Here is a 23120-nt window from a genome sequence, read left to right on the forward strand (position 1 = left end):
TCCCGTAACAATGGGGGAAGAACAATAGGTCACTGAAGAATTAAAAAACTAACTAAATGTAAGGGACGCATATTTTGGATTTAAAATTCAAAGAAATATCCTGTATTTTTTTTATTTACAAATGACTTAAGGACAGCAGGTAATTGCCACGAATACAATTGGCTTTGTTCTATCTATACATATAATCACAAATAAAGTGATGCAGTAAGTAGCAAAATTCAATTTAAACTGAGATAAACTGAAATAAATGGACATACGTTTAAAAACATCAGAATTGGCATAGTAAAACATCAAGCAATGAGATCAATCGATTTCAAATGCTCAGAAGTTCAATCAAATTCTTTCCAATTTTAATTTCTAAAAACAATTTTATTCTTCGAATGACTTATGTGAATCATAAACTGGGACGAGACTAAATCTTTTGTTAGTACCCGTAATCTTGTCTTCGTATTCCTCAGGTAAATCGTCTACGTGTTTCAGTGTAGAGTAGCTCTTGTAAACATCTGGAGGTGGTAAATCTACATGATAGTGCGCATGTGCCGGAGAATAGTTGGCAGTTCCAGGTTCATTGGTACGAACAGTTGCTCTGAATCCCTAAATACATGAAAAAAAGATGTATCACTGGATATTATTCATGACCAGAGAAAGATTGTAAAATCTCAGGCACAAGGAAAAACAGTTTAGGCAACAGGCAAATTGCAGTAAGAAAATTCAGCTCATTATGTGCTATTTAAATACCTTGTTATGAAAAAACTAGTCGTCAGAGTAGTTTTTAGTCATTTGGGTCATCTGGCGCCCGGGATTTGTCGGATACTTGTTGATACTCATAAATATGAGAGTGATTTAATATTGAACATTAAATGAATAGAAAACACGCAATAAACTCCCATTTTGTGGAAAATTGATACTAAAGCAAAGAGTGCTGCAAGTGTTTTTATGCTGCTATGCGTCTACTTTGCAATGATATTTATTTTGGTCTAAACCAAGGTTAATGAACTGTTATTGTCTAAAAGTTTTATGCAATTGAGGCAGCGAGAAGCAAAGGAATGTAAGTAAGCATTTTCAAGTTTTGAGTAAAATGCGTTTGAAGTTCCGATCCTTAGGTAGACTTTCATTGAAAGGTTTTTCTAAATCATGCCAAGTAGCAATACCTAGCAGACTAGTGCTATATCTTGTCCCAAAACAGAGATGGGTTTCTCTTTATAATGAGAGGTTAATCTTTCATTTGTACTGGTTATCTGCAATTTTTTTAAATTCGGCACTTACATCCCTTTGCTTCTTACTGCCTCAATTGTAAGAAACTTCTTTTTTCTTTTTTTGTAAGAAAAGGCGAGGCGTCATTAAATTTCATTCTTAATAGCAATTGGAAGGCTCGTTATCAAATTAAATGATTATGTGAGAATATTAATTCAAAATTGAAATTCGTAAAATAAAGATGTTCCTGTACGTTGCATAAATAAAGCATAAACTGCATACACGACCTAAACCTGATAACTACGTGGAGCTAAGGTCCGTACTCTTGAACTGCAAACTTTATGTGATCTATATTAAAAAAGGTTTTTTTTTTATCACATATTGAATCAATACTGAATTAACTACGATTAGCATTTTAAAGGAACTGCGGAGAAACTTATGAAAAAAACTCAATAAACAACTAGGTGTAGTTGATTGAGTTATCTCATTCAATTATTTATTTAAAAAAAACATTTGCCTTAATAAATGCACAAAACTGCTACATAAACATTCATGGGTATTATTTTTCATCTAGGTAATACTTACTTTTTTGTTACTAATAGCAAAATGAAAATCGAAATGAATAGTATTAGTGCGTCTATATGTCTAGATTAAAAATTTTAGAACCCAACTACACCGCAAATTTTTAAAATTATTTACGTCTTAAACTTACTTTGTTTAAATATCGTGATTTCGCAGTTTTGATCTCTTTCACAATTTCTGATTTTAACAAGTTCACACTGACTTGAGTTACAGTTACAGGAGACGAAAAAACATTTTTTCCCTTTCCGAATCGTGTCCAAATTGCGGGCGTAATGACCACTGCTGGCGCCATCTTTCGGTGGTTGATCCAGTTATCAGTTCTGTATTAGGGATAATGAAAGCTATGCACTCTTAGATGCCCCTTTAACAAATGTACATCCCTTTCTTTTCTTCTTGCCTCCAGGTTTGAAAAAATATTGAAGTTGTTAAAACTAGAAGTAAAGAGCTATAACTTACGTCATGATCAGCAATATAGTCTACGTGTCTATAGATTCCATAGGCGTCTGTGTAGCCATATGAGCCTTTTTTGACATTGTGTTCATCACTTTCTTCTTTATGCCAGTGGTTGAAACCCTTGTCATCTTTAATATCGTAGCCAAAGTTGTAAGGGATTGACTTCTAAAATTAAAAAAAGTTTCAAGTAGTCATTCATTGCAAAGTAATTTTCTGTAAAGCTTAACGTCTTCACTAAAGAATTGGGAAAATCATACGAAGATAATAGCTGATTTGGATGACGCAGTAAAACCTGTCCGAGCGGCCATCATCCCGTTCCGTGAAAGTTTGGGCGCTCTGAAAGGTTTTGATTAGTGAACTCGAGCTATATCACTAATGATGTAATTCAACATTTAAAATGATTTTTTTTAGGAAAATAAAGAAAAGAATAAGCTTAATTCCATGATTCCTTCTTTCAGGGGAAAATGATTCAATTGGCTTGTGTTTAATAAAGAAACCATTCTTTTTTTTTTTTTTTTTTTTGAACTTGTAAAAGCACATCCTAAATTGAGCCATCAGCTATGGCTTAGGAATTAGCAATGATACCATTAATTTACTCCCAAAGTTTGCTGTGTTGAAAATGTCCCTTTTTGGTTGTCAGAAATAATATTAAATTTTAATCGTACTGAGCTACATTATAATAGACATATCTGCCATGCTGTGCTTTATGTCCTACATTTAAAATGTAATTTAGTAATCTAGTACTTCATTTTACCATTTTCTAGAGCAATTTGATTAAGACTTCTTTAATGCTCATATTTTTTAATTATTATTTAGTTCATGACAGCGTACAGTGCTTTGCGTTTTCTGCAATATTTTCCAGTATAAGCACAATTATTTGCATCATTTCAATGGGATATTTCATGTTTATATTACCTTTAATTCCTAAACAATCCAATTCAGTTTCTCTCTACGTGCATTTTATATGCATAATTTTTCTATAAAAACGTACTTTTAAAAAGAAATTTTTAAAAAAATGAAATTTATCATGAAAATGCTTACATGTTCATGTAAAGAGTTCAAGTATTCATAATGGCTGGTACCATCTTCTACATCATGGTGTTCAACGGCTGACCGCTGACGTCTGTAACTCTGGCATGTTGCAAGAGAAATAAAGCAAATGGCAGCACATAAATACAGCACCTAAATTCGAGAAAATAAAGTATTTAATTAATTTTTGTTAGAAAACCTTGGTGCTCATAAAGCAAGCACATCAATATATCTAACTACTTTCACCATAAAACTACAAATTACCACCTCATAGTCAGAATTAAGCCAAGATTGCACCAAATATCGAACAGCACCTTCACAACATTCAAAGGTTGCATTTTCACTGTTGTTTGGGCTCGTCAGTTAAAAATAGCCGTTAAAGAGCTGAAAAAAGAATCTCATAAAGAAAATGGGTATATCTTTACACAAGTAGCCGAACATATTCCAGTCCACAAACGAAACCAGCTCGCAAACAAGCACAGCACCTCATCGAAAAGTGAAGAAAAAAAGCAAGTGTATAAAGCTACAAATTACTGTCCCACAGACTGTCCAGAGTTGTAAGCAAATACTGACAGCTTGTTTGCAGCATCCAGAGATTGTAAGGAAGAAGCTGCAGAAAGACAACTTTCAAAAATAACTTAATATGACAAAAAACCGGCAAAATATGTAACGGACATGAAAAAAATTCAAAAAGCAACGCTACGGCTCTCGCGGCCCATCTAAAACAATTATCTCAGAGTCAGAGGGCTACGGGTTTCATTCCAGGTTTTGGCTAGTGAGAAAGCGAAATGTTTGTTGCGATACATTGTAACTCAACGACTTGCCTGATGAGAGTTTTTCCTGGTTTTCTACTAGCTATTGATGCGCAAATCGTCTATCAACTCTTGGAAATGTTCCAGGAAGGCAGTTTTCCCCTTCATTAGAGTAATCCCGAAACTAATTTCGTATAACGCTTCATAGTCCGTTAAGACTCTTGAGCAACTAAACGCAAAACGGGCAAAAGATATTTTGTACTTAATCGACATAGATCCATTTCAAAATGTTTCATCTCTGGGTTTTTTTTTTTTTTTTTTTTTTTTTTTTTTTTTTTTGTGCCTTTCTTCCTTTGGTTATTTTGGTGCTGCATGTGTCACTATAGTTTTAAAACAATACGATTGAAGAAAACCTTTTTCCCCAATGAATACAATGCCAACTGCAATATTTATTGATGTGAAAAGTATTATCCTGCAAATTACAAACTTTGATACTCTCAAAAGTGTCCATGTTTGTGAACATCAGAAAAGTTAAGAATAACATCTTAACATGACATGGGCACGTCCAGAGGGAGCAAGGGAGGACAACTGCAACCCTCACCCCCCCCCCCACCCCCACTCCTTCTCTCAAAATAGAAATGTTTGCCAATCAAATCAACAAGAAGTTCCGTCTAGAACTATACGAGCCTACACTGTTAAAAATTTTCCGGAAAATTTACGGTAATTGTTACTGGCACCCAAGTTGCCAGTAACTATTACCGTAAAAATCAAATGTTACTGTAAAATTTTACGGTTTCCTTGGTAGGCCGCAGCAACCAATTGGCGCTGGGATCGCTTATTTCTCCGGTAAAAATTACCGTTAAAGAAATACTTTTCATTGTCAAAAAAAAAAATCGTCTGCGCATATTGTTATGTAGAAACATAAATGACTTCGAGTTTATTCGCCGAAAACTGAATACCTAAATTAAAACTTTAGCGTGAAAATAAAAACAAATCATATCAACAATAATTATTTCACAGTGAAAACCATAGCTGCGGAGTCGGAGTCGGAGTCAATATCATTTTGGGATAAAGGAGTCGGAGACGAATATCCAAGAATCGGAGTCAGTCATTTGTCCTCCGCGTATAAATTTTTGCCAAAGCTACGAAGTCAGAGTCGAAGTCGGGGAGCAGGAGTCCGATTAATTGTCGGGCACAGGAGTCGGAGTCGGAGTCAGGTGCCTCTAAATTCTCGGAGTCCGAGCCTGGAGTTTGGCGTCAATAGCTATTTCCCACAAAATTTGTTTGAAATAAATCCGCCTTCAAGTACGGAATCTACATTGACTTTCAGTTTCCCCGTAGGCGCTAATGTTAAGTTTTTTTGAACTGTTCAAAATTGAACAAAAAATAGTTCAAATCAAAAAGTGAAATATGGGAATGAGGTGTCTTCGCCGAGATCTTTCAAACAAAAAAAAGTTTGTTCGAATCGGACTATTCATTCAAAAGTTATTAGGGGGGGGGGGGACAGACAGACAGACCGACAGACATTTTTCCCCATCTCAATACACTACTTTCCAATTTTTAATTTTTCGATATTTACTTAATTATTTCATTTTTTTTTCGCGACATTTTTAACATGTATTAAGCCTTCTTTCATGCTTTTTTCTTTTTTTTTTTTTTTCTGACTTTTACTGGGAAAGTAGGCTAAAAACCAAACATTTTAAAAATGAGATAACCAAACGATTGTTTCAATTTCTAAGCTTATCAATGACTTTGAAAATTAACACCTGATTTGAAAAGCGTATATTCATTGGGAGCTCATTGAAAAATGAAAGTTATTGATATTGAAATATCGTCACAATACCGCTATGCAGGTAACGTAAAGAAAGGCTACAACGCCAAAAATACATCCCTTTTCAGAACTTCCCGCAAACAAAATGTCCTGTTTTTTGTAAAATTGTGTTGTTACGTTAGCACCGCCCTTGCATTTGAATTTAAAAAAAAAAATGCCTCCGCCAGGCCGTCATTCCCAAATTTGCCATGGGGGGAGGGGGCAAAGGGCATATACTCAAAGCATTTTGTAGGTGAAAAACTACAAAATTATTTTTATATTTTTTCCCGAAATACAGGACAAGTGATGGGACACATGTGTTATGTGATTTGACGAGGACTGGTCAAACAAATGATCGGCTTGCCCCCCTTCCATTTTTGAGCTGGATACGCAATTGCAACACGAGCCGAGGAATTTGAATTACAAAAGATCCCGTTATGTGCATTTCAAACGGGATCAGAACCGTTTCTATTTCAAAAAAGGTGATCTACTTCCAAATCTTGCTGAGAAAAGTGGTTGGAACCAGTTGATCGAAAGTGCATTGAAACTGCGAGTAAAGATCTATCAAAGAAAAAAGAAGAGTCCAAGATGTAAGGTCGTAAACAGCTGTTTAAATGTCGTAATGGAAAAGCTAAAAGGGAAACTTAACTGAGAACAGGTTTTTTTTTTTTTTTTTTTTTTTTTTTTCGATTTAGGATAAATGCAGGTCCATCATGCACGCCATGTTGTTTCCCAAACAAAGTTTTCAAAACCTGAAGCATGATTTCAATTTAAGAAAACAAAAAGATCATAACTGGAGAAACGACGAGCTTAATCTCAGGACGCATTAATTTATCAGACACAATAATGTTTCTTGCGTGCAGTTTGTAGTGCTGAATGAATCGAAATTAAACAATTTCGAATTTCAAGTTTTTTCCCAGACGTCGAAAGACTTTTTTTTTTTAATCTCACATTATATTTTCAGGCATAAAAAGTTTTTATTCACTTGAATTTAATAAACATTAATAACTCTGTAATAAAAATTAAATCATCCTCAAATGATAAAATCGCAATCATTCTTGCGCGGTAAATAGTGAATACAGTACCGGACCAAAAACATGATACTGGTATTCGGTATCTTTTTTAACGTAATACCGGTATTAACTGGTATTACAAAATTCTCAAAAAAGAATCAAAAATCATAGAAAAGATCATTATGTAATCAAAAATTATCTTTTAAAAAGGATTATTGTGTCCCTTCTTGTATCTCATAATTTTGTGCAAAAAGTCAATTAATTATGACAATTTATAGTGGACAAAATAAAATGAACTGTTACAATAAAATTACAACAACAATAGGAAACATGAGTCATCCATTGAATTGTCACTATGCCTGGAACTCCTTTTAGTGCATAAATTTAATGCAATTGAAAATACTCTTTTGAATCCACGCTGATCAGTAGTCATCTTCAAATAAAGATCTCTTACGTGCTGGTTTCAGATACTTTTTGTGTGTGTGTGTTTCTTTTGTACTGTGCGCAGTATACCTTGGTATTATCTTTTATAGTTAGTTGTAATTTCTCTCCGAGAGACGATACTTTTCCAATGTTAACGTCACTTTCGACGATTACCTCTTAATCAAGATAGGTTTGTGTTGACTTTTTATTAACCCTTTGGTTTAGGTGAATGAAAATAAATTTGACCTTGCTCGTATCTTTTATTTGCTTCTGTTCCCTTTTCGAAATTCTTTATAATTGTGTAAATATTTGAAATATTTTTCCGGTCCCCCTTTGCCTTTTTTAATGAAATATATTATTTCCCAATTATCATATCCTGATCCACATGCAGGCCTGGAACTGCGTACTCGCCGAATCCGCAGTGCTGGGGGAGCCAACGTCCTTAAGGAGCTCAATAGCCCAAGAAATTGAAGAAAAAAAAATTATAATAAATTTGTATTTTTTTGAATTCAAATTATGTTTCTCGCAATCACGAGTGTGTGTGTGTATAGGCGTGTGTATTTGTGTGTGGGGGGGTATGTGTGTAGGTGTGTGTGTTTGTGTGCAAGCATGAGTGTGTGAGCATGTGCGTGTGTGTGTAGGAGTGTGTATGTATGCTTGTGTGTGTGTATGTATGCGTGTGTGTGTATGTATGCGTGTGTGTGTGTGTATGTATGCGTGTGTGTGTATGTATGCGTGTATGTGTGTGTATGTATGCGTGTGTGTGTGTATGTATGCGTGTGTGTGTAATACATGGACACAACCTGAAGACGGTGTTCTCTACAGGAGCAACATCGGGAGGGGCCGGTCGACGGTGGTGCGGCAGAGGAAGGTGGAGGGAAAATCAAAAGACATCATTCAACAGTCAAGTGAGAACAATAAGCAAATGTGATTGCTCAAAAAAAAAAACTAGCACTAGGACTTATTAAAGCTGCAAATATATACTGCTGGCCTCTCCGGAGAGACCCTACAGATTTTGTAGCAGGGGGGGTTGCAAAATTTATAGATCCGGGCCTGTCCATATGAATTTAGCTTTAGGGGTATTTGAAACACTTCGTAAATCGTGATATTCGTAGAACTTTACCATGCAGCATATCACGTATTCATAGCGTTTTCCAGAGTATACTTCAGCGGTCAAATATACTGCGTTCTCACAATTCCAGAAGCTAGACGAAAATAATAGCCGTTATGTTGAACATGTTTGGATGCAAGATTTGTTTTAATACTATCGTAAATGTATAATAAATGTGCAACATGAGTATTCGCTCTCTAATGGTGAAATTTTGATCTACTTTTTTATTCTCTGAAACAAATTCCCATCTCTTCATTACGTCCAACAAATTTCGTTAATTTCTGAGCAATAGTTTCGCCGCTAGACAACTTTAAAGCAGAGCCGTTTAACTGTGAACATCCTGATCTGCCCAAAACAATCTACATCATAGTACTATACTTTTAAAATCAAAACAAAATGAGCCCCAAAATGTCTGCCAACCCGACTTGCTTTCTCATAAAATCTTTATGTTTTTTGAAGACACGTAATGCTCAGGTAAGTTTCCTCTGGTCTTGAATTTTGACCTTGGCTACCACCAAAATGTCAAGCGATGAATAGTCTTGTGACAACTGATGGAATAATTGGCTATGGGGTCATCGTTACGCGTATTGTGAGAATGCTTCGAATAAAAGAATGAAGCAACAGTGAATTGACAAGAAAGTTTGGAAGATTTCTTAATTTTTCATTACCGGAACAGGTGGTTTAACAAAGAATCATAATTGTAGTTTTGTTCTAAGTGAGACTGACCGAAAATTGTTAGATATGCATGAAGTTTTCTGCTAATTAACGTAGCTTCATTAAAAACTATGCTCTTAATTATCACTTCCGTTACAATCAACATTTTTCTTCTCGAAGTAGTGCAAGCAAATTACAGTCTAACCGAGTTAAGACAAACGTTCTAGCAGCTACTGGGTTTTACTTTAAATGCATTGCTTAATGACGTTAAGTTTGACAACCTCTCATTTTCCTTTGATTCAAGAATCAGAAATATCATGTTTTTATCGCTCTATTAGCGGATTCCGAATTTAAAAGCAAGAAAGTTTTTTTTAAGCTCTTCACAAGTAAAATCGTTTTATTTTCGTTACATTTATGTGAGGGCTTCGTTTATTTGCAAGTTTTGCTTGGCAGGGACCTTTGGTGTGAGGATGAAAGGGTATTTGTTTACTAACACAATGCATCGCTTGTAAACGGTAAAGCCAAAGACCTAATGGCAGACAGGCAACACATTTTGATGAGAAAACAGATCTCGGGCTCTAACCCCGGCATTTCAGTCTCTGCAAAGTCTTAGCAAAACAAAGAAATGTTTGTTGTGACACATTGTCTAAACTTCATTGAGTTTTCTGATGGGATTTTCGCCTGCTAATACCGAAAGATCTTTAAAAACCTCAAGAAATGCAACTTCCTTCCGAATATTCTCTCTAGCAAAAAAATATATATATGTGGCATTAACTACGCGTTGCGCAATATTGAAAATATTGAGTCATCAAACAGTTCAAATAAAAAATTAAAGATGAATAGAAAAGCAAGGAGAATAAGAATGAATCCTCGATGATAACATTATGGGACATGAATACGAAGTAGTAGTGAGAACAATAAAAGAGGAGGGAAAAACGTTTCTTTATTAAGGAAGCCCAAAAAATGTGTACAAAAGACAAAATTTCAAATTCGTACAGGGTCTTTTTTTTTCTGCCATAGAAAAAACATTGGTTCAAAAAAGTAATCAAATTCTTTTGGTTATTCAGAACAAATGAAGCATCTAGAAGCAAAGGGGCAAATTAGTATTCAAAAGCTGGAGATAAGTAGTACAAATAGTAGAAAAAACTCTCGTCTGTTTTGGTGACAAGCAAAAGTAATAGAAGCTCTATTAGGTGCTGCTACTACAGCATTACTTATAAAACTTTTCAGTGAAAACCCACCTAAGATTTGAACTTTGCACGCATTTTACTCAAAACTTAAAAACATTCGCTTACATCAATCTGCTTCTCACGGTCTCAAATGTTCCGTCAGGATTGTGGTGGTGAGTGTTAAGCCTAGGATTGACCAGGGCGTACTTATTTAATTATTTTAAGAAAATAAATACTAAACGTTTTTATACGTATTAAATAAATAGGAAATTTTCTAAGGAATTTCAACATTAAAACCTACGCAACCTTTTGTTCACATTAAGCATAACTTAGAATTTAGCACAATGGGCTACACATTTTCAAACAAGCTATTCTCTAAACATGAGCTCAGTAGATTTTCAATTTTTTCAACAACGTTGCAAATACTTATAAATGTATTAAGTATTTAAATTATTAATGCAAACGTTACAGATGGTGACGACGCTCGATCGAATTTCGTTACATTTAAAAACCTTAATTTCATATTGATAAAACGGATACAGAGGCTCTTTTGACCCGCATTCCATGTGGAGTAAATCAGGTCCAGCATAATTATAAAGTTTTGACTAGTTAGATCAATTACACTAAGAAAATTTTTTTTAAGTGCAATAAAATACAAAGGTTATCATTTTTGAAAATCATTATGTCTACTTGAAATGGACTTTCAAATAATATTCACCAGTGCTTTTTAAATTGAGTATGAGACTAAATTACACATTAAAATTTCATATATAATTGATATACAAAATCAAATATATAGCAGTTGTATCCCGTTGAGAACAAAAGAGAGTTAATTTTTTAAGACTTTGAAATCAACATTATTATAATTTATAGAATAGTATTGTTTCTCTCTAAATGGATTCAAGATCTTTTTATTGATATGAAAATAGTTAATTAGTAACTAAAGCATTAACTCTAAATCTTCTGAAACAATTTAGAGTAAGCTTTAACACGTAACATATTTTTGCCTAAATAAGGACATCAGAAAGTATAAAACTTTATTTTCATTTTGTTCTTGAAGAAATAAGCATACCATTTGATGTGCCCTAAAACGCTTTTGAGAAGGATGGCTTAGTAGTTTTGAAACTAAAATTCCTTTTTTTTTTTCACTTTTAAAAAATGTAAACAATTCAATGATATGCATATTTCTAACATTCCAAAACAATTATAAATTTTTACGAAAAATCAAATTGTTTGAATTTCTTTAAACCGATTTATTTATAACAAAACAAATGTTGAGACAAAAAATCTAAGTAGTTTTGTAACTAATTCTTTCCCTTTTAAAGATTTAAGTAATTCAATAATATGCATAGTGGGAATATTCCAAAACATCAAAAGTAAACTTACAAATTTTCATTAAAAATTAGATTTCTTGAATTGGTTCAAACTATTATACTATTAACAAAACAGATATTTCCTCAAAACAATTCTTGCAAAAAACTAACATTTATGTTTGAAGAGCTAAATTAAAGACACCTTTAACTTCTTCGTTGCGGAGGGGACATTTCATTCAATGAAAAGTACGTTAACCAACAAAACAATTTTTGATGAAAATTACTGACTTTTATTAAAAGATCAAAAATGATTAATGTTCAAATAAATATTTATGCTTCTGAACAATGTAAGGTCACTTTGTCAAAGGAATTTTGAAGTGCTACAAAATTGTTACTTTACTTTAAAATACTTTGTTTCATTTATTTCTTATTTATTTTTAAAAAATATCATATATCACTTAAAAAATAAGCAAAAGTTATTTATTCTGTTAATATATATAGCGTCTCGAATTTCGAAATCTGGTTACCTTAGTGAAGGGTTTTCACCTTTTTGAACAAGACCTTGAAAGAAAAAGCAGTTTTATAACGCTGCACGACATGCCATAAACCACCTTTCAGATTCTCCGCGTTCTAATTGATGCACCCAGCCGATTCACGAAAAGAACGTGTTCCAACGTTCCAACTTACCTTTCTCATCTTCTGTCCGCTAAGATCGCGTTTTCAACTTGTTCGGTCAAAAGCACCAAAACACAACGATTCTACTGCTCTTCAAAATCATTTGTCTTTAAATAGTCGAACATGCCCTAAATCAGGACTTTTATCTTTGGGGATGGTCACCGCCCTTGGAGCTTCTTTGTAAAACATTAAGGGCAAAGCCTATTTTTTGGTCGAATGAAGAGGGTATGAACAAGTAAGATGCCTTCCGGAAAAATCAACACAGAATCAAATATCTTTCTTTGCAATAAAGTGATGTAACGATTGTCTAGAAGTTTTGAAATATTTTATGTATTATTTTTACGATGTTGTTTTTCAGGAAAAAGATCCGAGCTATTAAAGCAGAAAGAAGCTTTTAATTGGAACCGCAATTTAGTTGCTATCTTCCTTTAATGGCTTCTCGATTTATAACATCGACGATCCTGGCAAATACTTGGAAGACCCAGTACCTAAAGATTATACTTCCTTTTTGACTCTTTTTATTATGCGTTTCGAATTTAACTTTCATTAAAGATATTTTCAACTTCACCTTCCAATGTTTATCAAGAGTCTGTTGAAACCGCAATGAAGTTTTTAGAAGAAGCTTCATGTAAATCTTCATTATCTAAGAAGTTGGAATACTGGGAATATTTCAAAAGAAAGTCGTTGACTGGAATTGTTATGTATTTTCACACCAATTATTTGAATCTGGCGAACTTTCACAGTATACTGAATGCATATTATGTTTTTATTGCTCTAATACACCAGAAGACAGGATACTTTCGCTTGTGAATAGCTTTGTGGACTAGCAAAAAAACAAAGTTGCAAATTACAGTTCTTTAAGCAATGTTGATGGTATAAGTAAAATGTATGAAATCCTTACAAAAACTTCATTCTTATTTATAATCAGCAACTTAAGTACTCAAGCAAATTCATGCATTAAAAATATATTACATCATTTTTGTTTTTAAAATACACATACAATTGCCTTAAATTTCTACAAGTCGTGTTTCAAGAATAGAGAAATAAATGGCAAACTTATACACAATAAATGGGGGGGGTAAAGGATTTAGCACTCGTTTCCAAAGAGATGAATGTTTTTTAAAAAAAATAATACTACTAGGTTTATTTTCGGTTGAATATTTTAAACAGCAAATCAGTAACAAAAAACGACAGATTTGGTAGTTTACATTAAAAAATATGAATAAAAAAAGCGCATTTTTTCACCAAATCACCATCTTTCATCATCAAACATTTTTATTCACAATATATTACTGTAAAATAAACATTCGCATGTCTTATTTTGTGACAATCAGGGATTGCAATACCGGGCCCAAAATTCAATACCGTATTCGGTATTTTTAAAACGTAATGTGGGAATACCGGTATTAATACCGGCATTTGAAATTTCTCAAAAAATGCTTGAAAACATATTGTTTCATTGCACAAAAATTGTATTATTTATGAAAACATACTGTGAACAAATATAAAATGAAGGAACAAATGGTAAAATAAAAAATCAATAATAGTAAAAAAACATATGCATCTATTAAATTGTCTCCAAGCCTGGAACTCATTTTAGGACTCAACTTTCCTACAGTTATTTTTTTTTTTTTTTTAATTCACGCAGGTCGGTGGAACTGTTAACAATGCGTGATACACCTCCTCTAATTGTCTAGAAGTCCTTCATCTTCAAATAGTTCGGTCTCTTGCATTTTATTTTTGGATAAATTCTTTTGTGTGTATTTCTTTTGTATTGCGTGCATTATTATTGTTTTTCAACTTGTGGCTAGTAGTAATTTCTTTCCAAGAGACGATACTTTTCCAAAATTAGCATCATTTTATCTTGAGCAGGAGAGGTTTGTGTTTGCTCTAAAGGGCAAAAGGGTAGTAAAAATAACCTTTTGTTCTTTGGTTTGAAATTTATGATAAACTTGACTAAATTTAATCTTGTTAGTTTCTCTTATTCGTTTTCGCATTTTTTTTTTCAAAATTCTTTAATTATAATTATGTAAATATCTGAAAATATGTTTCAATTGATTATACTTTACCTCTATGCAAACTTTCAAGACACTATATAATTTCAAATATTATCCTGCCAAGTATAAAGACAAATAGCGAGACAAGACAACAAACCAATACTGGTGACAACAAATTACCATTTGTTACGCTAACAGGAAAAAGTTTTTGACAAAATTTAGTACAGTTGAGACAAATAACTTTATAAAAAATCACAAAGTATTACTGCAATTGACAGTTGGGTTAAATTGTTCAAAGGACAAATGCATTCAAAATTGCACTTGAAATTAACTTTTACAAATAGGAAAGTGGGTGATCAGGGAAATGGAAAAAATAAAAACTAGGTGCAGGAAAGCTCACGAAAATGCGATTCATCTCACCATTTAGTAATGACAATATCATTTTACAATCTTGCCACTGATTTTGTTTAATGATATTTTATTAGTTCATGCTTTTGAAGCCAAATTTTTACATCAATAGATTGACTTTGGTTCTGTATAATGGAAAAAGAAATGTACATTTAAAATATAAGTAGATATTTAATAAGTTAAATTGAGAAAATTCTTTAAATGAAACCATTCATTATTTTCTGCTAATACCGAAAATACCGGTATTTTACCTCAGCAAATACCGGCATTACGAAATAGCAAGATTGCTTGAAATACCGGCATTCGGTATACCGGTATTGCAATCACTAGTGACAATCCATGAGTAAAAATAAACTATCAAACAAGTTTATAATTTCTTATTGTTAATAATCATAAAAAACGTAATCATTCTGTGAAATAGAAACTACCTTCTGCACCTTAATTATAATCCAGAAAAAATACATCAAATATTTATCTAGCAGAAATCTTCTTTCAATTAATTGGTCCGTCTGTGATACATAAACTAGGTGATTCTTTCTATACAATGCAGTTCAATAAAATGGCATCAAAGCATCTTCAGATCATAAACACCCAATGCGTACAGCAACATTTTATTACACTGCATTACAACATGGATAATTATAGAATCGTTTGTTGTGTAAATCAATTTTAACTAGGTGGTTTACTTTTGGCTTTTGAAAAACAGACGAAAGAATCATTAAACCAGACTAATCTTTTATTCATACACACTTGAGTAAATGAAATTTCTTTTCTTTGTTACACGTTTCTTTTGTCTACGCTAATTGTTAAATCAAGAACTGCTGAAAATGCATTGATTCTGAGCTTTGTAATTGAGAAAGCTTTCAATGGAGAATTAACTAATCTAAAAATACGAAGCAACACTCATTCTTAAAAAAATTTCTGAGATCCTAAAACATTAAAGTTTAAGCATCTTAGTACTTCAGTGCTAATTAAACTACGATTTTAAACTAACAAAATACAGAGGTTTTATAAAATCTTACACTGATAAAGAAAACTTATTAAAAAAATAAAAACTAAGATTTATGCGTAGTTATTAATTTTTATTTTAATCCCTATCTCATTAAGTTTGTTCCCCTTTGGTACTAAATGCAAGCAGGTGACGATTACATCAAAAACTGAAAATGCTGCCATTGAAAAAAAAATCCCCGGGTTTTGTTTTGACTGATTGATCCAATCAGTAAGAATCTTTGGCTTTAACACATATTTACTAAATATTACTAGCTATTTTTATTAATATTTTAGAATTGAATTACATTTTTCCATCTGCTTTATCGAACTGATCAGCCCTACTCAGCTATTTCACTCAATTTTGATATACCAGCTTCATTGTTTCAGAAACTTTCATATAATTCTTACCATTAAGATTTCAGCACTTTTATAATCTTTGCCTTTTCTAATAGTCAGGGTATAGTGCTAGAAAGAGGGCACTCTTTCTAGGCACTATAGTCAGGGGGCTACGGGGGAAGAAACTGCATTTTGTGATACAATTATGAAACTTGGCATGCTTGTCGACATTGTATAAACAAATATTTTAGGAAGGGGAGACATTCCAAACCCCCCCCCCCCCCCTCCAAAAAAAACCTTGGCAGCCATTTTTGGTCCAAAACCAAAATTAGAAAAATTAGCGTTTCGTTATTATGTTTTTTAAAATCATTTGTTGTGTCATTCCATAAATGTTTATTATAATTTTTACCGTTTAAAGCTCCATTAACTGTCTAATTTCAGAAATAACTTCACAAACAGTGGTTTCTGAAGAAAAATCGATATCTTTAAATTGTAAATTCGCTGGAGTGAATTTGAATCCCCATAACAGAACTACTGGTTTCTAAATTTAAAGATACGTTAAATTAGGGTTATATCAAAACAGGGTTACAGTTATCCGAACTCTAATTGTCCGAACTGTCCTATTATCCGGACATGATGCACCCACCTTTTTTTTTTTTTCTTTTTTGACTGAACACGCATGACAGAAACTATTTCCAATGGGTATAAAAGAATGAACTTGAAGAGAAAAGGGAGAAATTAATGTCAAGACAACATAATTCTAATAGAAAGACATTTAAAATTTGAATTTTAAATGTCTTCTTATTATTATTACTATTGTTGTTGCTCTTAATTCTCCGTTACCCGATTGATCATCAGTAAGCTTTTTCTCATTTTATATATATATATATATATATATATATATATATATATATATATATATATATATATATATATTAGGGTGTCCCAAAAAAATGAAAGTCGTTTTTTAAACGCATACCCTCTTATTTTTTTCCTTTTATATCAAAACCGTTGTAAAAAAAGTTTCATGCAATTTGAAGCACGGTAACTCGTGCCGACTTGCACCTAAAGGCCTAATCGTGTAAATAGCACGTGTATTCATAATCAAGCGAACGCTGGCGACGCGATACTTTGCGAAGCTCAAAACAGCTGTAAATAGTGCACTGAAAACATATGTTGGGGGGCGGGGGGCTTATCTATGGCAATTTGCAAACCGTCAAACATGTCAGTACGAATATATTCCGGTCAGCGAGCGCAGTATAGTCCTTCCATAGGGAACGAAACATGGCAGTGAAATTGCAAAGATTGAAAAAAGAGATATTTTTAATAGGAGTCCTAAAACACCAAACTACGGGCTTGAAACTTCCCTCAAACGGACAAGTTCTGTTTGTTTTGTTTTATAACATTCGAGAAGTAAATTTAACCATCAGTGAAAGTGCGAATCTAGCTATTCGGGAATGCATCATCTTTTGGGAAAAGGCACTTATTCCTACCAAATCGTTGTCAAATTGTGTGAATAAACTTAAAAACCAGAATAAAAATTTGGAGAGACTTACAAAAAACTGCAAGAAGTATTCAGGCAGCGCCAACAAGAATTTGAGAGTAATTTAAACAATTTATTCAATATTGCACATGCTGATGGACTTCGGTTAATCAAAATAGAGGAAGATGGGATTTTCTTGCAACTCCAAAAAGAGCCCGGCCGACGTGGTCACTTTAGATGGAGTGGATAAAAAACTGGCCGACAAAGAGGAAATGGCTCGACTCTGAGCTGTCAAAGAAGAAAACAGGCGCATTAAATACGATTCCGCTTCAACATCCTCGGAATTGTGTGAACCTGCACAAAAAGATTCCTCTTCGAGCTCTAGTGAAAATATTAATTCAGAAAATTTCCCTGAAACATATAAATCAGTACCTGGAACAAGTTTGTCAGAACCTGGAACAAGTATATTAGAACCTGGAACAAGTATTCCAGAAACTAGAACAAGTATTATCAGAACCTGGAACAAGTAAATAAGTAATGAGAAGCGATTTTATTACTCCAAAGTCAGTTGCTGCATTGGACAGGGGTCCAAGTATACGAGATTATTGTTTATTCTTGAAGCTACTATTGATGCACTTGGGTGTAACATTGATAAATTTCCCATAGGTAAATCTTCAATTCAAAGAATTCGAACCGAAAAGCGGAAGGAGTACGAGGAAAGAATAAAAATTGGTTTTCAGAACGAGGTACCATATCTAGTGAATTTACCTTGGGATATGAAACTGTTGCCTGCTTTGAGTGCTCAAAAATCAAAAGAAGATCGCTTATCTATAGTTATTTTATATGGATGTGACGAATAATTCATTGCTGAATTTAAACTGGATAATTCCACAGGAAAAAAAACAAACAAAGGCTGTTCGAAAGGCAGTTTTAGCTTGGAATCTCGAAGATGAAGTTAAAACTCTCTGTGATACTACAGCTCCTTTCAGTGGTTCTTGCGCTATTCATGAGCAAAAATTTGATAGAGAAATGCTTTCCTTTGCTTGCCGCCATCATGTATATGAACTGATCTATCCCACTAAAATACAGTGCTATGGAGGAGCTGCGGAGTTGTTCCAAACTGTACCCTAACTTGGAAAATTTACTTGACTTTTACCGTGCTGAACTTACTAATATTACGGTCAGAGATGACTATCAAGAGTTGATAGAACTGTCTATCATATTTTTAGGTGGAGATACAGAAAATGAATTTAAAATAAGATCACCTGGAGTCATGCACAAAGCTCGATGAATGGCTCGAGCGATTTACTCCCTAAAACTATTACTATTTAGTTCACAACTAACATTAGATACGAAGGAAAATGAAGCATTGTTTGATGTCAGTGGCAATATACGTGAAACCATGGCTTCAATGCAATTTGGAAGTCAAAGCACCCAACAAAGATTTGTGCTTTTTGATAAAAGTGTACGAAAATGTGGACCCAATTATATCAAAAGCTGCTCTACAAAAATTCATCCAGCTTTCATGGTATGGACAATAATATTTCATTCCTTGATGTGAAAAAAACTGTCTCAATGCTTAGAGCAGTAAACGATGCAGCTGAAAGAGTGGACAAAATGATGCAGGACTTTCATGGTTTGCTAACAGCTGATGAGAAACAAAAACAATCTGTGTTACGTTGCGTTCAAGAGCAGCGGAAGCTCTATCCTGACTGCAAAAAACAAACATTGAATTACAAATATGTGCAGTAATGTTTCTTGTAGTCTAATATTGTTGTAAATATCTGCTTTAAATAAATTGATGTCGCGTGTGGTAAGGAATTTTACAGTTAGCAATCTTTCCACTGTAGTTGCCGTACAGGGTTTCATGTCCAACTTTGACCTCAAGTCGGCACGGGTTCCCGTTATTTTATTGCAAGGAAACTTTTTTCTCATGTTTCTGATGTAAAATGGAAAAAATTTGGAGGGTATGCGTATTTGATTTCACACATTTTTTTTTCGCCATTATATCTTGGGACACCCTAATATATATACACATCTAAAGTGTATTTTTTAATGTTTCTCTAAAAACTTCTTATAAAAAAGATTCACATGGATGCAATGAAGAAACTTTTGACAGAGAAGTTTTTATTCCTTGCAAATCCGAGAAAGAAAGCACCATTCCTTTGTTCAAATATTGAAGCATTGTATTAAAGCTGGGGCTGTTAATATTATTGTTTATTTGATCACAGCTTTTAATCAACTTAAATACCTTTACTGAAACTTTAAAGGAGTTGATTCTGTGTTTTTTCCCATTTTATCGCTATACTAAACGATATACATAAACTTTTGTAACTTTGCTCGATGGTTACCAGTTTTTATAAAAGGTATTCTTCTTTAACCCACAAACCTTTTAGACGTACACAAATCCTTCGAAGAAGGAATGTTTGTGGTAAAAAAGCTAGTGAACGTATTTTCTGTGATTGGATTGGACAATGCTTACAAGCAAAACAATGCGGTGGTGAAAGGAGACAATCGTGCTACTGTAAAGTAAGACAAAACAACGTAGAAGAAGCACAAATTTGTAAATTACAGCAGACACGTGTTTCGGCGTTACAGGGAACGCCTTTTTCAATGCAAAAAATAGTGAGCTTATGGATGAAAAGACATCCGACAAAAGCCAAGAGCAGATAAGCATGCAGCTTAAAAGATAAAAACAGCGGATTAGCCAAACACCAATAACAAAGTTATAAACCGATCAGGAACCAATAGGAATGCAAGCAAAGGCCAAGAGCTTTCTCTTAGGTTCGAACCGAGAAAGAAAGAATTCAATTGGACAAAGATTAAGCCGAAGCTTTAACAAAAAGAAAAGAAATTGTCAGTAACCGTGAACCGCAAGAAAGGAAAAGCTGAATGGAAAACCATGAAATAAAATAAACAGAAACAAAAAATTCGAAAAAAGGAAAAATAAAGATAAATAGAAGAAAATGGGGGGGGGGTGTCAATCAAGACAAAAAGGTAAAAATAAACAAAGGAAGATCGATATGGGAATGGGGAAAGGACAGTATTAAAGATATGGAAGCCAAATGTTAGAAAAATATGGAACTGCACTAAGATCGTTAACTAAGAACTGTTCCTCAAAATATGAAAGGATTCCCAAAAGTCAAGATCTGATGAATTGGGGCATTTTTGGATAATCTGATAAGAGTTAAAATCAAAAGAGTGATTCGAATCCCAACAGTGTTGTTTTTTCACATAATTTTGATGCTCTTTCAAGCGAATTTTTAAAGCACGCCGAGTCTATCCAATATAGGCAAGTTTACAACTACAATTAATTCTATAAATTCCACAACAATTAAGAGGGTGAATAGGATCTTTAAGAGAAGAGAATGAAAGTTTATTAATAGGAGAGAACACCACCTGGAATTGGAAACGTTTTAGAATCTTAGCAACCTGATAGCTTACAGATGGAAAGAATGGCAAAACAACCAAATTCTTTCTGATGAAGGTTCGGTTAAGAACATTAGTTTGGGATTTCTTTGAAAGTTTTTTATAAATGGAATCAATCAAAGTTGGCGGATAGTCTCTATCAATTGCCACAGCTTTAAGATGATTAAGTTCCACTTTGAGAAGTTCCGACGAAGAACAAATATTAATTGCGCGATTGTTTTGCCATTCTTTCCATCTGTAAGCTATCAGGTTGCTAAGATTCTAAAACGTTTCCAATTCCAGGTGGTGTTCTCTCCTATTAATAAACTTTCATTCTCTTCTCTTAAAGATCCTATTCACCCTCTTAATTGTTGTGGAATTTATAGAATTAATTGTAGTTGTAAACTTGCCTATATTGGACAGACTCGGCGTGCTTTAAAAATTCGCTTGAAAGAGCATCAAAATTATGTGAAAAAACAACAATTAAATAAGTCTAGTATTGCTCAACACTGTTGGGATTCGAATCACTCTTTTGATTTTAACTCTTATCAGATTATCCGAAAATGCCCCAATTCATCAGATCTTGACTTTTGGGAATCCTTTCATATTTTGAGGAACAGTTCTAACTTAGTTAACGATCTTAGTGCAGTTCCATATTTTTCTAACATTTGGCTTCCATATCTTTAATACTGTCCTTTCCCCATTCCCATATCGATCTTCCTTTGTTTATTTTTACCTTTTTGTCTTGATTGACACCCCCCCCCCCATTTTCTTCTATTTATCTTTATTTTTCCTTTTTTCGAATTTTTTGTTTCTGTTTATTTTATTTCATGGTTTTCCATTCAGCTTTTCCTTTCTTGCGGTTCACGGTTACTGACAATTTCTTTTCTTTTTGTTAAAGCTTCGGCTTAATCTTTGTCCAATTGAATTCTTTCTTTCTCGGTTCGAACCTAAGAGAAAGCTCTTGGCCTTTGCTTGCATTCCTATTGGTTCCTGATCGGTTTATAACTTTGTTATTGGTGTTTGGCTAATCCGCTGTTTTTATCTTTTAAGCTGCATGCTTATCTGCTCTTGGCTTTTGTCGGATGTCTTTTCATCCATAAGCTCACTATTTTTTGCATTGAAAAAGGCGTTCCCTGTAACGCCGAAACACGTGTCTGCTGTAATTTACAAATTTGTGCTTCTTCTACGTTGTTTTGTCTTACTTTACTGTTCAGCACAAAGGTATTTATTTATCTTAATCGTGCTACTGGTCTATCAGAGATCCAACTGTGTTAAGAAGATAGATGCTGGCTGGTCTTGAAATTACTGATTTAATTACACAATTTTTCAAAAGTTACCTCGGCTCGTTTAAAAGAACGCTGTTTATTCGCAATGAAGAAATGTTAAGTTTCCAAAGCATGTTTTTAAGAAAGGTCTTGAAGAGTCAGACCTTGAAGAGAAATAGCCGAACATGGAAATTCAATTTTAGAAACATCGAAAAAATTGTTCTCATTGAAGACGAATATAGCAGTAGACGAAGAATATGGGTAGCAACTCATGAAGATTGGGCAAGTAGGGAAAATAGCAGTGCAACTAATTTATAGAGAAAAGGTTGTGACTCAAAAGTCACTTTATATTCAAGGGTAGAAAAAAAGAACTTAGTCTTTCATTCTTCCAGAAAAATTAGTAAGTCTGCTCTCTTACTGAAATGTTTAAAATCCGATGCAGATTCGTTTCCAAGCTTTTCATTATTTGCAATACTATGAATTTAGACCTAGTTGAATTTCTCCGGTATGAAAATGAATCTCACCCTCTATCAATTTTAATAAATGGAGCTCTTTGAACGGCAAAAAAGTCTAGTCATTAACAACCATTCTGCTCAATGAGTTAAGCAATGATATTCCTATTGATGAAGACTACTCGAGAGAAGATGAAAACGAGTCAAGAAGGAATGATGAAGATGAAAATGATGAATGCTAATTTTAAAGTAAGTGCAATGGAGATACATTGTGACGCCATTTTTCTTTGATGGTTCTTTCATCGTTCACATAAAACAACCTAGGACTGAAATTTTTTGGTGGAATATCTGAATTCTTTTAAGGATAAAGATGCAAGACATATAAGAAAAATAGGAGTACTGTATCATTTTAGAGAAAATGGTTTGCTTCCTAAGAACTGATTCAGTTTCTTACGGAATGCAGATAAGAAGAAAGAATTATTTTCTATGATTGCACTAGCTATACCATCATCTTCCGCTCTTAATGATGTGACGGTGATTTTCATTGAATATGTTGATTTTCATTGAATTCCATCAAATCACGAGGAAGCAGATTGCAGG

At 33.5% G+C, this 23120-nt stretch overlaps 1 protein-coding gene across 1 annotated transcript in view; it reads right to left on the reverse strand.

Moving 5' to 3' along the window:
- Positions 1-235: 235 nt before the first annotated feature.
- Positions 236-23120, reverse strand: part of LOC129234373 (uncharacterized) — a 68145-nt gene continuing 45260 nt past the window's right edge. The window contains exons 3-5 of the mRNA XM_054868367.1: positions 3271-3411; positions 2233-2394; positions 236-594 (exon numbers count right to left, since the gene is read on the reverse strand). Coding sequence (XP_054724342.1) covers positions 370-594; positions 2233-2394; positions 3271-3411 — 528 coding nt within the window. The 3' untranslated portion in view covers positions 236-369. The remainder of the gene's footprint in view (positions 595-2232; positions 2395-3270; positions 3412-23120) is intronic.

Source organism: Uloborus diversus, chromosome 1 (assembly GCF_026930045.1).
Source record: "Uloborus diversus isolate 005 chromosome 1, Udiv.v.3.1, whole genome shotgun sequence".
Classification (NCBI taxonomy): domain Eukaryota; kingdom Metazoa; phylum Arthropoda; class Arachnida; order Araneae; family Uloboridae; genus Uloborus; species Uloborus diversus.